We start from the raw sequence: 15,304 nt of genomic DNA, 5'->3' as shown, positions 1-15,304 counted from the left end.
TATTATCTATGATCAAGAAAATTAAAAAAACTTTATGAACGACAATGTCAAATATTACATGTCAGTAATAGTTATAAATGAAGAATTTTAATATTGGCGAATACTCTTGTTGTGACTAATGTTAACAGGAAATAATGCCAATATGCAAAGATATGCTAGAATTTTGGTCCTTATCTGTATACTGCTATGTCTTACTTTGAATTATACGTTTCCTCTTCACCGCGATTCTTCAAAAATTAGTCAATATGGAAAATATGCAAATCGTTAGTATAGTAATTAAACTTATGCTCCTAAATGATTAAATTAAATGGATATACCTAAAAATTTTGTAGAACGTAGGTAGCTACTTACATTGATAACTGTACTGTAGTAATAATTATGCTAAAGTTTCCCATCAATTTTAGATAATCTGTATTGTGCAGATCATGGAAACCACAAGGTTAACATAAAACAGCGGATTAGAAAAAGTTCGCAAAATTTAAGAAGCCATAGAATGACTAAAGATGTTTCACAAGAAAACAAACAAAACCCTATGGGAATCGTGAATAATTCTGACAAAAACACAATTAATAACGTAGACTTGCGTCAATACGAGCAACTGGTTATAATGAAAAAATATCCGTACTTAGATTTTAAGGAGTTAGAAATGAAATACCGACCTTCGGGTAAAAATGTAAGACATAGTTTACCATTTGATTCTGTTTTGGATATAGACAATGAGCCAAGTATTTGCGAACAAGGCGAAGAATTACTTAACGTTGAGATCAGTAATAGAGGCCTCTCCGGTTTTGCTATACCCTCACAAACAAAACCAATAGAGAGCAATCTGAATCTTAAAATGAAAGCCATGGCTCAACCGAAGAATGTGATCCAAGTAAAAGAGTCTGGTCAGAGCACTCTTGAAAGCCTTAAACAAGATATATTTAGCTACTTGGATGCAAAAAATGTTTGAAAGACTTATGGTACCACTGTATGTGTTATGTGATTGCATACATAATATATATCTTGATACATAATATATACTATTGTATAAAATTTGACTTTTTTATAATAAGTAAATCACATACCATACGTATGTATATACATTATATTAAATATAGCTATATAATGTGTATAGATTACAATCTTTTTTAAGTTGCTTTGTTAAGTTTTCAAACCTTCTCCACAGATTAATAAATAGTTACTACCCTTCTCTAAGACCTCCGAAATGCTTAAACATTAAATGGTATTAGCACAGTACAAGTATCTACTGTGGTATTAGTACAGTAATGTAGGTAGGTAGGTACGAGTACAAGTTAATGACGTGTAACAGTGTAGGGCGTAGTTAACTACAATTTGTAATCTGGTTACTAACTACGATTAAAAGTAGTTAACTACATGTAGTTATGATTACATTATAGTTAACTATTTTTAATCGTAACATTACTTAACTACAGTACTCAAACTACATGATGTAGTTCTTAATATGATTGCTGCAATCTAGTAGTTATACTACTGATTATTTGAATTCTATGGACTTATATATTTTACAATGAAATAAAGCGTGGAATAAGAGTACAGCCTGTACAGCCACCTGAAGGTGTGGGTTCGATTCCCGACTATGGTCTGTTTGGTGGTACTTTTTGTAATTTGTATTTATAATTATTGATTACTATATGTAATCGTAGTTAGTAATCAGTAGTTAGATTTCATATTGCCCATCACTGACGAGATCCCGCGGCGGATATTTAGTAAGGGATACAAACAAGCGAGCGAGCGACAGTTTTAGCTTACACCTTAAGAGCGTACGATCTGTGTATGCGTGATGAATGTATCAGTAACTCATATAAGCATGTAGGTATGTCTCCCTTACCAAACCCTTCAAAGCGGGGAACGCTAGTGCTTTACGCTGCTGTTATTAGGCACGAGTAAGTATGGCGGTGGTGCCTCCGAAATCGAACTACTAACGATTCTACAACCTTCGTATTATTAAACGATAGATTAAAAAAAAATTCAAGACAAATGGCATGGCTCTATGATTTAATGATATCTTAAATTAAAAAAAAAACAATGTCACTTGACATTGACACTTGAATGGTGGCAAGCTGGCAAGTCAATAAATCAATGTCATATGTCAAGTAAAGTCATTCAAAACGTAATGTGTATATTGTTGACAAATTAAAGTATATTTCACGTCCCTGTCTTTACTACACGAATTATAATAAAATTTGCTTTCCAAAACACTGTTCAACGATTGGTAAAGGACCACTATAGTAATAATTGTTCATTGGTAAGAAAGTTGATTATTTGTAGAAAATAATAACCTAACAAATGCCGTATTCCAAAAATACATTACTACTTAGCTACTAAGAGCAGTACTTGCTTCGCTTTATAAGTATAAAAATACGTGGCGCATTCATATCACCTTATATAGTAGTTTTTATGTAACCGTAGCAATTTTTTTTTTATTGACGTATCAATAAGTGGTTTAATTGATTCCACGCAGGAAATTGATTTGAAGTCATGGAGTTGAAGTGCAAAGTCCAGAACTACGATTGGGGCAAATTGGGTCACGATAGTAAAGTCGCAACATTGATAAAAAGCGGTCAACCTGATGTGACAATTGAATCTGATAAGCCGTATGCTGAGTTGTGGATGGGAACGCATCCTAACGGCCCGGCGCATATTATTGAGAGAGGTATCTCGTTATCGGAATATCTGAAGGACAATGTTGATGCAGTCGGTCCTGATGTGAGAAAAAAGTTTGGTGTGACGGTGCCATTTCTATTGAAGGTTCTGTCTATAAGGAAAGCGTTGTCTATTCAAGCCCATCCGAATAAGGTAAAGGAAGCATTGTTTGTTTCAGTGATATGAGGTTGAATCATACCATTGATAAGTTATCAGCGATGGATCACTTTCTCTCATGTACTTATAGCTTACACATATCTAGCCCTGTTAATTCTAATGTGTCATAAGCTTTTATATTTTGTAAATATTACCCTACATATTTTATATGGTACATAAAATCCAAGGGAATTTTGAAATTCTATTTTTGGTATACCAAAATGGTTGTCCGGACCATTCAATTGAGATAAAACAATGATTTAAAAATAAATGTAACCTGAGGTTTTTTAAAAAAAAACAATATCATCATTTGAATATTTAGATGTGTGATTTGTTTAAATATAAATGTGAATTCCTCTCACAAAAAATCTTGTCTTCTACCATTAATAGACTTGGTATCACTTACTTACTTACTTACTATCATATTATAATATTATTTGTATTTGTTATATTTCAGGAACATGCGGAAGAACTTCACAAGAACTTTCCGGATATGTACAAAGATCCTAATCACAAACCTGAACTCGCTATAGCCTTGACACCATTCACGGCGTTGTGTGGTTTTAGAACTATTAATCAAATTAAAACATTTTTAAAAAGTAAGTGCATATTAAATTATAACAATAGTAATTGTGGTTACATGAACAGATAGTTTATAGAACTTGATAAATCATATTGTTTTTGTATGATAGCTGTATTTCTATGAATATTGATAGCTACAGTTATTTTCATGAAGTCTTTGGGCCTATATAAGGGGGAATCATAAGCCCCCTTAGCATAGGGGAAAGTATAAGAACTCAAAAATATTCTAATAAACAAAATTTACAAAATAATTACATTAAGTATAGTATTACATCATCACATCATCATCATCATCATCATCATCAACCCATTATTGTCCCACTGCTGGGCACGGGTCTCCTCTCAGAATGAGAAGGTTTAGACCATTTTCCACCACGCTGGCCAAGTGCGTTTTGGTAGACTTCACATACCTTTGGGATTTTTTTTTATAAATCTCTCAGGTATGCATATGTGATCTTTATCACACATGTGTGTGATTAAATTATTTATAATTACTTGTAAGGAGTAACACATAGCATGCTGTTACCTTTAAGTATAAGAACAGTTAACTATGCCTATAAAATGCATTGTATATCTTAAAGCTGTAGATGCTGTTTCTTATGTTGGTAATCCATAAATAAATATTAAATAGGATAGAATTCCAAACTTTCATTATATACAGCTTTATGTATGCTTTATTTTAAATATTACAGAGTTGCCTGAACTTACTCAGATGTTACCAGAAGTTGCTGTAAACAATCTTCTATCACATGAAACCCAGGAAGGAAGTGAGGTCATTCTTAAAACAGTATTTGAAAGCCTAATGACTAAAGATAAAGAAACCATAGCACAAAGTTTAAACATTCTCTTAGATAGGTTAGACAAAGAAGGTAATATACTTTAGATATTTTAAGTATTACACTTATAGTTAATTGTATCAGGTGTTACTTTGCCGAAATCCATGCTTTTTTTTATAATATAAGAGTAGCAGACGAGCATGCAGTCCACCTGATGGTAAGTGGCTACTGCCGCCCATGGACATCTGTAATCAACCCCAGATAGGATTAGATATTCCTACCTGAGGTCGGCCACAGATACGCCGCTACCCCTGAGGACTAAACTGGAACCCCCCTTGGATAAGTCTGTCCCTTACCACACCCTTCAAACCGGAACACAGCAGCGCCTAACACTGCTGTTATTAGGTAGAAATAGGTGTGGCGGTGGTACCGCTGGAGTCGAACCACAAAGGGTTCTACCACCTTCAAATGCTATTAGCATTAAGTTAGAATTAAAATATTTCACAACAATCCCCTACCAATATGTAAGACAGGATAAATTTAATATAAATACAAAAAAAATATGCTAAAGAGTTTAAAATAAATATGATAATAAATAGAATGATATAATAACTTGGTAACATAATATTAAAAATTATGATAGTTGGTACAAATGTAAGTATATTTTCATCATTACGATGAGACTATTTCATAAAAATACTAACATTTACAAAGTTTGGTAGTTAGACACTATCATTAATGTATCTTACTAATAATAAAAATATTCATTTCTAGATGAATCAACACAGGCATTTCTCCTGTACTCTGTGGTACAGAGACTTCATTCGGATTTCCCTGGTGATGTGGGATGTTGGGCTCCATACTTTATGAATTATATGGAGCTCCGACCAGGGCAGGCTATCTTCCTCAAGCCAAACTTGCCTCACGCTTATCTCGGTGGTGGTAAGCAAAAACATGTAATAGTTATTTTATTTGCCTAGATAAAAAACTTCTTTCTATATCAATCAATGTGTTATAATGTAGATATTTATAATTAGCGTCTGCTAAGCACAGGTTTCTTCGAATTCAATCTTTGGTCAGTCAAATGTTTGATAATTATTTAAAATATTTTTACTATATACAGATGCTTAGTTTATTCAATAAATCCAAAGTACTGGGAATCGTAATATAGAGTGGTATATACAAAGCATTATTTAAGTGTTCTAACTATGTAACATCCGATTGTCGTCCATCATTCCACCTAGTAGATTGTACAATATCTATGATAAAAAAGTATATAATCCAAATGTTTATCTTTGATAGAATCTTTATTTCCCTGGGTTTCAGATTGTGTAGAGTGCATGGCGTGTTCAGACAATGTTGTGAGAGCAGGTTTAACACCCAAGCACATAGATGTGCCTACCCTCATTGGTATGTTGGACTATACCGGCTACACGACAGAGGACATGCTTTTCACACCAAGTATGGAAGACGAAAATAGTTGCATATGGAGACCGCCTGTACCGGATTTTGCTGTTGTTAAAACTAGGGTAAGCCAAGATTTTTATATAAGAAAAAAAATGTTAATAAAATGTTATTTGGAATGAGTGACGATTTTATTGATTAAAATTATTGATTCTACTTATTGATATTAGATAGATGATAAGATTATTCAGTCTAACATTTTACATTACATATGTAACATTACTATGCAATTTTTTTTAATAAAGTCAAATGAACATATAGTCCATCTTATAGTAAAAGCCTACTGCCACCTCTGGATATCTTATCAACCCCAGATAGATTATAGTTACAATGAAGGTCCCTTACACTTATTTCAAACATTGTTATAGGGGCTAAATATATTCTTCCAAATATACCATGTTTCTGATTTTGATCTCTACTTACCTGGAACTCTATTCACCTTTTAAAGAGATTGCAAACGTACACAGCCGCATGACTTTTATAAAAAACATAAAGAGGCTGTTTTATATTTATGCAGGTGGAAAGTGGCGATTCTTACAACACTATAGTGCGTCACAGCCCAAGTGTGTTGATAGTGACGTCAGGGTCTGGAGAAGCCTGTGATACAGAACCGGTGCAAGTCAAGCCTGGTACGGTTCTGTTCCTGAAAGCTAGCAGGCAACTTACTCTGACACCAGCGGAGGGAAATCACATAGAAGTTTATCAGGCAATTTGCAATGTATAGAAAGCATACGACCCCCGTGGCGGAGCGGTCACCATACCGGTCTGACACGCGAAGGATTCCGGGTTCGATCCCTGGCCAGACAGGGTGCCTACTACCATCTCTTAAAACAATATTAGTTTAATCATATTATGAAATTTCATACCACGACCTCGTTAAAGTAGGATTGTTTTTATAATATTACAATAAGCAGTTTCGTATGATGTCGGTCGAAATTATTTATTATAACATATCGAATATCTAGAGATTTCTTATAATTTCGGAAGAGAAAATATATGTCTTTTTATTCCATCTTGTTCTCATACTATCAAAATGAGATAAATATAATTTGTAATATACAATAGTGTAAAAAATAAATGTGATCCTTTACATAATATATCACCTGTATAGAAAATCAAAATGTAACATGGTAATTTTTATGAAAAATGTTTTGTAAATTTATTATTTAGTATTAAGTTTCAGTTATTTATATTATGAATAAATTTATTTAAGCGAAACAAAAGCTTGTAGGTTAATTTGTACTATTTTTAACATATAGGTATATGTAGTATGTATGTATGTATAAAGTAGGTACTTTGCCTTGTTATTAAATTACTTTTATTATTATTTTGTTATTTCAAATTAGTTAATAAATAGTATTAATATAAGTTAATATGGCTGTGCTGATTGCCTTCCTGTTACATTAGTGAACGTTTTCAAAGGCGAAAGTATTTTAGAGTTTTATACAATTTGTAATATTTTTAGGAAATGAATTGATAAAGTTTCAAATTTGTTTATGAGTTATTGTTTATATCAATTAAATGAAAATAAATGCTATTTTTATTTTAAAAAAATGTTTTTTTTAGTACATAATTATTTAGTTTTCTTATTTTATAATGTTGTACAAAGTTTACGAGAAATGTAAGTAGGGCGGAAGGGGCGGTCCCTTGGCCTCTGATCTTGGGGGCCCTTCAAACACAGTTGATAAAAAAAAGGTCGTCAGAACCGAACAATCTATGAAATGTGTATCGAAAAAAAAACACCGAATCACACGCGAACTTTTTACACTGGGGGCCTCCAACGGCCTTAGTCAAGCAAACAACATTGGTATAATACAGACTAAGGGAATCAAAAAACCAGTATGTAATCATTTTAATGCACCTAATGTTATTTAAATATGACTCCTCTACTACTCCAATGATAGATCAAATGAAGCGCATTAACTTCTTGTTAGGGCGACAAGTCTTCAAGTGCCATCCATAAGTATTCTACCTTTAATATCTGTGTAAAACCTATTACTTACATCTATTGCCCAAGTAACTAATACAACATCATACATACAGAACAATAAAGGTTAAACATAATGTTAACGTATAACCATTTATTTGTTCGGTAATGTAAACAAAACAAAACATCACAACGATATCTAGTGTTACGAAAATGGGTCATCTGCAACTCATCGTTGCGCGAAAATGCTCTGTGAAGAAAACATAAAATTGTTAAAAAATAGAATTGAGTTTCAAGAAGTCAACAATGACGATCATAAAGAATATCCAAACAAAAATACAATGACTCGTTTACCAAGTTACTGTTGCGATAACTTAATGTTGAAATTAGGCAGTTGTTTGACTTCGAACGAAGATACGATAAGTTAAACGATAGAAATATTATTTTGCTAAAAGAAATGTTGGCTTTGTCTTTAATGACTTTGTCTTATATTACAATGTAATAAAGAGTGTTTTGTGCACCTGTATGTGATGCATATAGCAAAATTCTGCAAGACGATTTGAGACAGAAATGCCAGTGAATATGCCAGTCTCTATCAATTTGCACCACTTTTTCTTTGAACATTTCATATTGAAAAAAATCAAGTCTAAGATATAGCTTTTCCACGATTCGTTAACCTTTAGCGAATTTGCAAAAAAAAATAGTACATTACAATACGAGGACGAAAATTTTTTTTCTGACAAGTGTGAGTTTGCAGGCCGAGCCGCAGGCGAGGACTGCAATCACACGAGTCAGAAAAACATTTTTCGTCCGCGTGTTGTATAAAATTTTATATTACGGGGTCGGAAATGGGGGTTTTGCGCACGCGAAGCGTGCGTAAAACGTCCATTTACGCACGCCGTGATATAAAACAATATGGAGGACAAGGTCCTATAAAAACAGGTACCTACTATAATTAAACATAAAGTTCATATATTATATGTTGTTATATAAAGATGAGTATATAAAATCTCTGGTGGTAACGACCCCCGGCACTGAGAAATAGGTACGGAGTTATTCATACCTATTTGAAATTGTTAGGGTTCCGTACCCAAAGGGTAAAAACGGAAACCTATTACTAAGACTTCGCTGTCTGTCCGTCTGTCCGTCTGTCACAGGGCTCTACCGCTTAAACCGTAATAGATAGACACATGAAATTTTGACAGAGGAGGCATAACGGTGGCAGCTATAACAACAAATACTAAAAATAAAATGAAGTTGAATATTAAAGGGAGTCTCCATACAACAAACCGGATTTGTTCGGCATTTTTCGTTCTAACTGTTAAACTGTACTAGGAAGACGGTTGAAATTTTTACAATACGTTTACTACTTTAACTGGTATTATAATAAATACAAATAAGAACCATAAAACATATTTTAATATACTTATTTTAATTTTATTATACGTTGATTACGTATAATCGTCGTCCCATCGTCACCTCAACGCCATCTATTTGTGTGTTATATAACTAAGTATTGTTGAAAATTTACGTATCATTCATCATCACCCCAACGCCATCTATTGTTGTTTCATATGACTAAGTATTGTTGAAAATCATAAAATGAATAAAAATAATGAACATTCGGTAGTACGGAAGCCTCCATGTGCGAGTTCGACTCGTACTTGGCGAATTATTTTTTTCTTAGTAAGCTCGCCGAGTACCTACACTATCTACTTAGGTGTACTTTCATATTCGGTATTATGTGGGTGATAGAACAAGTACCTTAATGTGCCTACTCAACTTGAACAGTTTTACAATCAAATCGATTTCCAGTATTGAATGATAAGAATTTGCGGCCAAAAACGTGGTTTCTTCTGTTGATGGATTTTTTAACGTCCATTTTGTATGCCAATTTCACGCTATAAACTTTGTTGCTAAATTTATATTGGAAATACTTAACTGCCATGGTGTAAAGACAGTTCAGGACATTTCAATTTTAATAAGCACATTTTTTTAAGAATAAAGTTGCAAACGAGCATGGACTTAGTCCACAGTATAGTAAGTAGCCGACCAAGGACATATAGGTACCTATAGTTTATCAACTCCATTTCGAGCAGGGATTCCTTGTGAGGCCGATGATAAATGTGTTGCCACTTCTGTGACCTAAAATAGGAGTAGGTATAGATAAGTGTTATGTGCCTAAAATTGTCGCATCATAAGTACCCAATCACACGTTCGAACCATATTGGTTCTACTTTAGATATTAAATCAATTTGACAAATCTAATAATAACGTAGGTAAGTATAAAAGTGAAGTAAATGGATTGTCCTAAGGTTATTAAATATTTATTATTATAAAGGCCTAGATAAAGTAATCGTAAGGCTATTACACACTGTATTTTAAAATTAATACACCATGACCACGCAATACGTAGGTACTTTTAAGTTGGGCATTTATATTGAAATGAAAGATAAACATTTTAATTGTGTGAAATGATTGGGCTCGACATCTATCAGAGACATGTTAACAAATACTAATTCTAGTTTGCTAAGCAGCCTATAGGTCTACTTCATCTAAGTATGAATCGTACATAACCTGTTACATTTGTAGAAAATCGCGATTGCATTACCTATTTTATGTGGCTATCTACGTTACCTTAGTCCTAATATAATGCAGTCGATTTAATGAGACATGCAAGTACCTATATTAATGTAAGTGGAGCATGCAGCATACGTTATTACACAGATGTTGTTAAAAGCTGTTGATCAAGGCATAAAAATGTAGATTGAAGAGTTTCGACATAAGGGCGGCGATATAATAAACTCCTTATAAATATTTGAACTAGTTTTAGCATCTCATGGACATACGCGGCTTAGCGGATATGTCGCCAGCGGCCTGGCGGCTCATAAAAATTTCATTACCCACGATGCATTACCGCAGAACTGGTTAATTACATTACGTGTTTTAAGTAGACCGAAAATCTATAAAAAAGTAAATGTTAATCTTTCTGCTGTATGTCTGATAATAATTAATTAATAATGAACAGGTAGGTAAGAATGTTAAAATGTATCTTTTGAGAGTTGCAAAGTTTTACTTCATTGTCTCAAAAGTATTGTATGTAAAGATGTTAAAAAGCTTAACAAACAACCATTTATGAATTTCTGTAATTCAAAGACTATGAAAAGTTGGGACCCCGTTTAAGTAGATAAAACTTATAAATTGTTGTTTCCGGGGAACAACTCTATGTTACCTATACGGCTGAACCGATTTTGATAGGACTTTCACATAAATATAAACTTTTTGAAAAAGGACAGACGCTACTGTCTGTCCTTTAAATATTAGCTAACAGAGTGAGTGGCAGCTCGTTAGTAATTTAACAATAAAAATACCAGAGTCTACCTATAACGATTCTTAAATAAATTGCCAACTCTTAAATCGAAACATACCACCTAGTTGTATTGTCATACATAAATGGAATATAAAATATGGAACATATGGCTCACTAATATTAAGATATCCATCTGTGCCGGGCCCTGCCCTAGGCTATGCAACTGAATTCACGATTTTGGTACTCTTATCGCGGGAGAAATCTTCTCTTTCGTATATTTTGTAATGTGCTCCACTTATGAAATAGACATGTTCCATTTAATGTAACTTAAGATTGTGTGCGCCCAATTATACCATAGGTTATTTTCACTGTAGTCAATTATGGTAATATATTTATTACCATAAGTGCATTTATTTTGAAAACCAAGTCAATTGTATATTTAGGTACCTAAGGTAGGTGTGCTGTATAGGTACAGGAACCGTGATATAAATTGTTGTGATGTGGTCGTTAGAGTAACGTAAAACATGGTACAGTCCCCGCCAAACTGCTAGTCCGCTCTGAAGTTGTTGCGAGCAGGTGTAGTCATACAATTTACCTACTATGGCGACGCGATTCATTTCTATATTCAGAGCGGACTAGCAGTTTTACGAAGACTATATGACCCTAATCATTGGCTACAATACATGACACAACTTTTTCCTTGAGTTACGAAAAAAGCATTACTTTCTGACTAATTTTCTCTGAGAACCTCCACACAACAACCAATTAGGCAAATCCTATTAGACAGTAACACATAGTATTTTTATAAACACTTTATAATTAATAATTGCATTAGAATTGCAAAATTTAATATCACAAACGATGGCTTGTAGTAATTTCAGTAAAATAACGAGACAACCTTAGCTTTTAATTGCTAAGTTGTAAAAAGCCTCTGACAATATAATTGTTAAATATTTACACATAATCGATATTAGAACCTTACCTTATGAGACAAGTATCACACATTACTTATTCTTTGTACACCGTATTCATGACCAGCAATTATGTTCCATTTTAAAAGAATTCTTAATTGGACCGACTTGTATGTCACAACATTAAAAACGAGTATTGTTCCATTTCGTAATTAATAAGACAGTTATTAAGTAAGAGATTTTCGAAATTCCTCTACCTTTTTCACCCAATTTATATAGGGTGTGTGGTGTATTATTTCTTATCCAATTTATATAGTACCCTTACCATGAGTTTTTACGTTTTGACACATACGACTGTTTTGGTATTTGTTTACGTATTTGCCCATACAATTTCTAATCAGCGCCCCTAGCGGATTGTATCAGAACTAAAGTGTCAGTAACGTAACATTAAATGTCTAAATTGACAAAATGGCGCTGTATGTTTTGTCTCTCTTTTTTGCGAACATGTGAGGGAGACAAAAAGTTCATCGTCACTTGAGCACTTACTTATTGTTACGTTTACTCAGTCTACTGAAGCAAACGGAACAGAATAATGGATTGAGTAAACTTAACGTAAAATTGTGGGATGTTTGAAGGGTGTGGTAAAGGAGGATATTTTTCCGAGGCATTATAGCTTAGTCCTCAGGGCTAATGGCGAATCTATGGCCGACCTTAGGTAGGAATATCTAATCTTATCTAGGGTTGATTACAGATGTCCATGGCCTAATTGATCAACCACTTATTTCGTACTTATTATATACTACTACTACTATTATATACTTATTATATATTATTATAACCTACACAACATCAGTTAAGTAGCTATTATTTCATAAAAAATACGGTAGGTACTGCGTAATTAAAACATAAAAAAAAACTTTTTAAACATTTTGGAATTTTTGAGTATGCCCCAATTTTTTTTATAATACCTACGTTCGTCCCTACATCAAATTTGATCTATAATTTATGTTAGACAACATAAGTATAAATTATACGAGTTAAAGTAATAAACATATTTAAATGGATCGAATTTATGCTTGTAAAACAAATTATTTATCTTATTAATTTATTATAAGTATTAAATCTATAATTTAATTTATGCGGCTTTGGTGATTCGTACTTAAGTACCTGAAATATTTTAAGCTGACACTTGGAATGCTCAGAGCGAAGGCAATTTGTCTCTAGCCATTTGTAATAGTCGAGAGAGGTGTTGCACAGCATTTCAAAGATGCAAGCTTCAATGTTTAACTGCATACCTAAGCGCACACTTACATGCATTATTGTAAAAGCTATTCATTCTATGCGGTACCTTCTAATTACTAGGAGACAGGTAGATGTATAGTTGACCAAAGTATTCATCTTTCAGTATTCATTTCATAACAAGAAACCCGATTTTATGAGACGCATATTGTCTTTTTTTAATGTACTCGTAATATTATGAATAATATTACGTTTAACGTTTAATAAAATTATTAAGTTTAAATTTTTGAGCCACATAGGTCACTTACCGTGATAAAGAAAATATAGACATTCGATAAATATAACCCTTCTTCTGTCGTAGACAGATGGTGTTTTTTGTGGAATTATGCTAATTGTAATATTATAGTAAAATATTATTAGGCCCATAATGATACAACATTTATGATGCCGTTATAAAAAGTACCTACTTAGCACCACTTAATAAATGTAATGAATATAAATATTAAATGTAATATGGCAGGTAAATGCCAATATGTCAATACTGCATGTACTAGTCGATAACATAATTTACACTTAAGATTTCTCAAAGATTGCATATCAATTAGCCGATCCCTTGTAACTCACAAACGCATTGAAGACAAAAAGTAACTGGTTTATCAAATCAGTAAATCGGCATGTAACGTTAAAGTGACCATTTATTATTTCAATCAAAACGGGACATCGACTTTTTATGTCAATTACTTTTTACTTAAAAAATATACTTTTAAAAACTAAGAAACATGCTTTTATGATACACTAACTAAAAGTAGAAAATAATTTTCAACTTAGGAATCAAATAAACTTTAAAAATGAACTATTTACTGTTAATAGTATAATTTTTCGGGGACAACGGGAAGCATCGAAAAAAGGGACTGTCCCGTTCAAAACAGGACGTATGGTCAATTTATGTAACGTCCCTGGCCTGGTCGTTTTGACAGCTACAATTATGAAGCAGTCATGCACAGATCGAATCGTCGATATCTCAAACAAGTTAGAAACGCACAGTATAGCCCATGGCACTATCGTTTCCCTACCAACTCCCATACATCATGCGTATGTGCAAATACCAATAATCGAGTGGGTAATTAAGTTTCGACTAATTCTCCGTAAGATAAATCAATGCAATGAAACAAGTAAACATTACCCAATGTTCTCCGAGCTTTTGCGTTCAATAAATTGTTTTAGATTTATAACGCGCATTCAGTTTATGATATTATTTTAAGCAAAACTGATTGCTGGCAATTAGAGGGTTACTGTAATGTAATTTGTATGGACAGCTGTCTCCGTGGATACACTTGTGACATTAAATTTTATGATTTCATTTGAAGTGAACGACTACCGTTACAGTTGACTGAGATCTTTGAATTCTATGCAATTTGCTACAAAACCTTACTGGATCCGAACAAAGTATGTAACACGCTCGCGGTATCTACATTTAAAGCATTCCGCTGATGCCGTCAGTATTTTTTAAAGACATCATCAATGATGGCCATTTATTCATGTTGAATACGTCATATTTAAGTGTTTGACAGTAATTTTAAAATAATGGCCCTATGTAAATCAAGAAATAATTTTCATGATAAAAAACTATAAAATCCCATATAGGTATAAGTACTTTTCTGTTTATATGAGACAATTTCAGCACTAAAGGATGAATTGACCCTAGAAGAAGGTTCTTCATATGATTTCTGAAGGACATAGTCTACTTTTAAAACAGAACACGAAAGGTTGCAAAATACTTGAAAAACTATGGGGGTAAATGCGGACGGAACCGCTTCGTGAAGCTCATAAAGTCATAACATAGAAGTACATATAACTATGTCGATCATTAATCAAACTTGTTCTAACAGCCTTGTGTACCATGAGCTGGTCGAGTCCCGAGAGCCGCTCGTGACCCGAACTTGTGAAATGTGCACCAAATCCGCCTACCAGCCGCGCCCACTACGTTCGTTACATACTTAACGACATGTGGGACCAGTGGCTTACAAATACCTACTCGCAAATAGAGGCATTCAATTAATCGAAACAACTATCGTTATTTGAGTTAAATTGTGAAGTGGTTACCTTTTATGTAAGTAGTAATAAATATAGTTAATTGAAACTTAATAAACTATTCTGATTATCATACAAATGGTTTATCTGTAAACCGAATGGAGCTAAGGTAAGGGTAGGGGAATGAACTTCATTCCGAGATTCCTGGAGCGCAATGATGCAAAAATAAATATGCTTCAAA

General features: G+C 33.2%; 2 protein-coding genes across 3 annotated transcripts; both read left to right on the top strand.

The window, feature by feature from the left end:
* The first annotated feature begins 45 nt into the window (after positions 1–45).
* Positions 46–1,009, top strand: LOC140757769 (uncharacterized). Its single transcript, XM_073093642.1, has 2 exons — positions 46–263; positions 405–1,009. The coding sequence occupies exons 1-2, from the start codon at positions 119–121 to the stop codon at positions 950–952; spliced, it is 693 nt and encodes a 230-aa protein (XP_072949743.1). The 5' UTR covers positions 46–118; the 3' UTR covers positions 953–1,009.
* A 1,088-nt stretch (positions 1,010–2,097) lies between these two features.
* On the top strand, positions 2,098–6,567 carry Mpi (mannose phosphate isomerase). 2 transcript variants are annotated; one of them, XM_073073169.1, is made up of 7 exons: positions 2,098–2,269; positions 2,486–2,820; positions 3,281–3,422; positions 4,098–4,274; positions 4,956–5,123; positions 5,508–5,710; positions 6,163–6,565. In XM_073073169.1, exons 2-7 carry the CDS (start codon positions 2,503–2,505, stop codon positions 6,367–6,369), a joined length of 1,215 nt encoding a protein of 404 aa, XP_072929270.1. In that variant the 5' UTR covers positions 2,098–2,269; positions 2,486–2,502; the 3' UTR covers positions 6,370–6,565. The 2 variants fall into 2 exon arrangements, with proteins under 2 accessions (XP_072929270.1, XP_072929271.1); XM_073073170.1 differs by having other exon boundaries at positions 2,105–2,236; positions 6,163–6,567.
* Positions 6,568–15,304: the final 8,737 nt, after the last annotated feature.

The sequence above is a fragment of the Epargyreus clarus genome, unplaced genomic scaffold, assembly GCF_041222505.1.
Source record: "Epargyreus clarus isolate Ecla_fem2 unplaced genomic scaffold, WU_Ecla_fem_2.2 ptg000005l, whole genome shotgun sequence".
NCBI classification, from domain to species: Eukaryota; Metazoa; Arthropoda; class Insecta; order Lepidoptera; family Hesperiidae; genus Epargyreus; species Epargyreus clarus.
Note: the sequence above shows the minus strand (reverse complement) of the source record. Positions and strands in the feature narration are given on the sequence as shown.

Bases quoted from the DNA above. Each gene is read 5' to 3' on its own strand.
- LOC140757769 (XM_073093642.1), top strand. From the start codon at position 119: ATGTTAACAGGAAATAATGCCAATATGCAAAGATATGCTAGAATTTTG. The intron at 264-404 runs GTTAGTATAGTA...CATCAATTTTAG, and splicing joins ATATGGAAAATATGCAAATC to ATAATCTGTATTGTGCAGAT.
- Mpi (XM_073073170.1), top strand. From the start codon at position 2,503: ATGGAGTTGAAGTGCAAAGTCCAGAACTACGATTGGGGCAAATTGGGT. The intron at 4,275-4,955 runs GTAATATACTTT...ATTCATTTCTAG, and splicing joins AGATAGGTTAGACAAAGAAG to ATGAATCAACACAGGCATTT. The intron at 5,124-5,507 runs GTAAGCAAAAAC...CCTGGGTTTCAG, and splicing joins TCACGCTTATCTCGGTGGTG to ATTGTGTAGAGTGCATGGCG.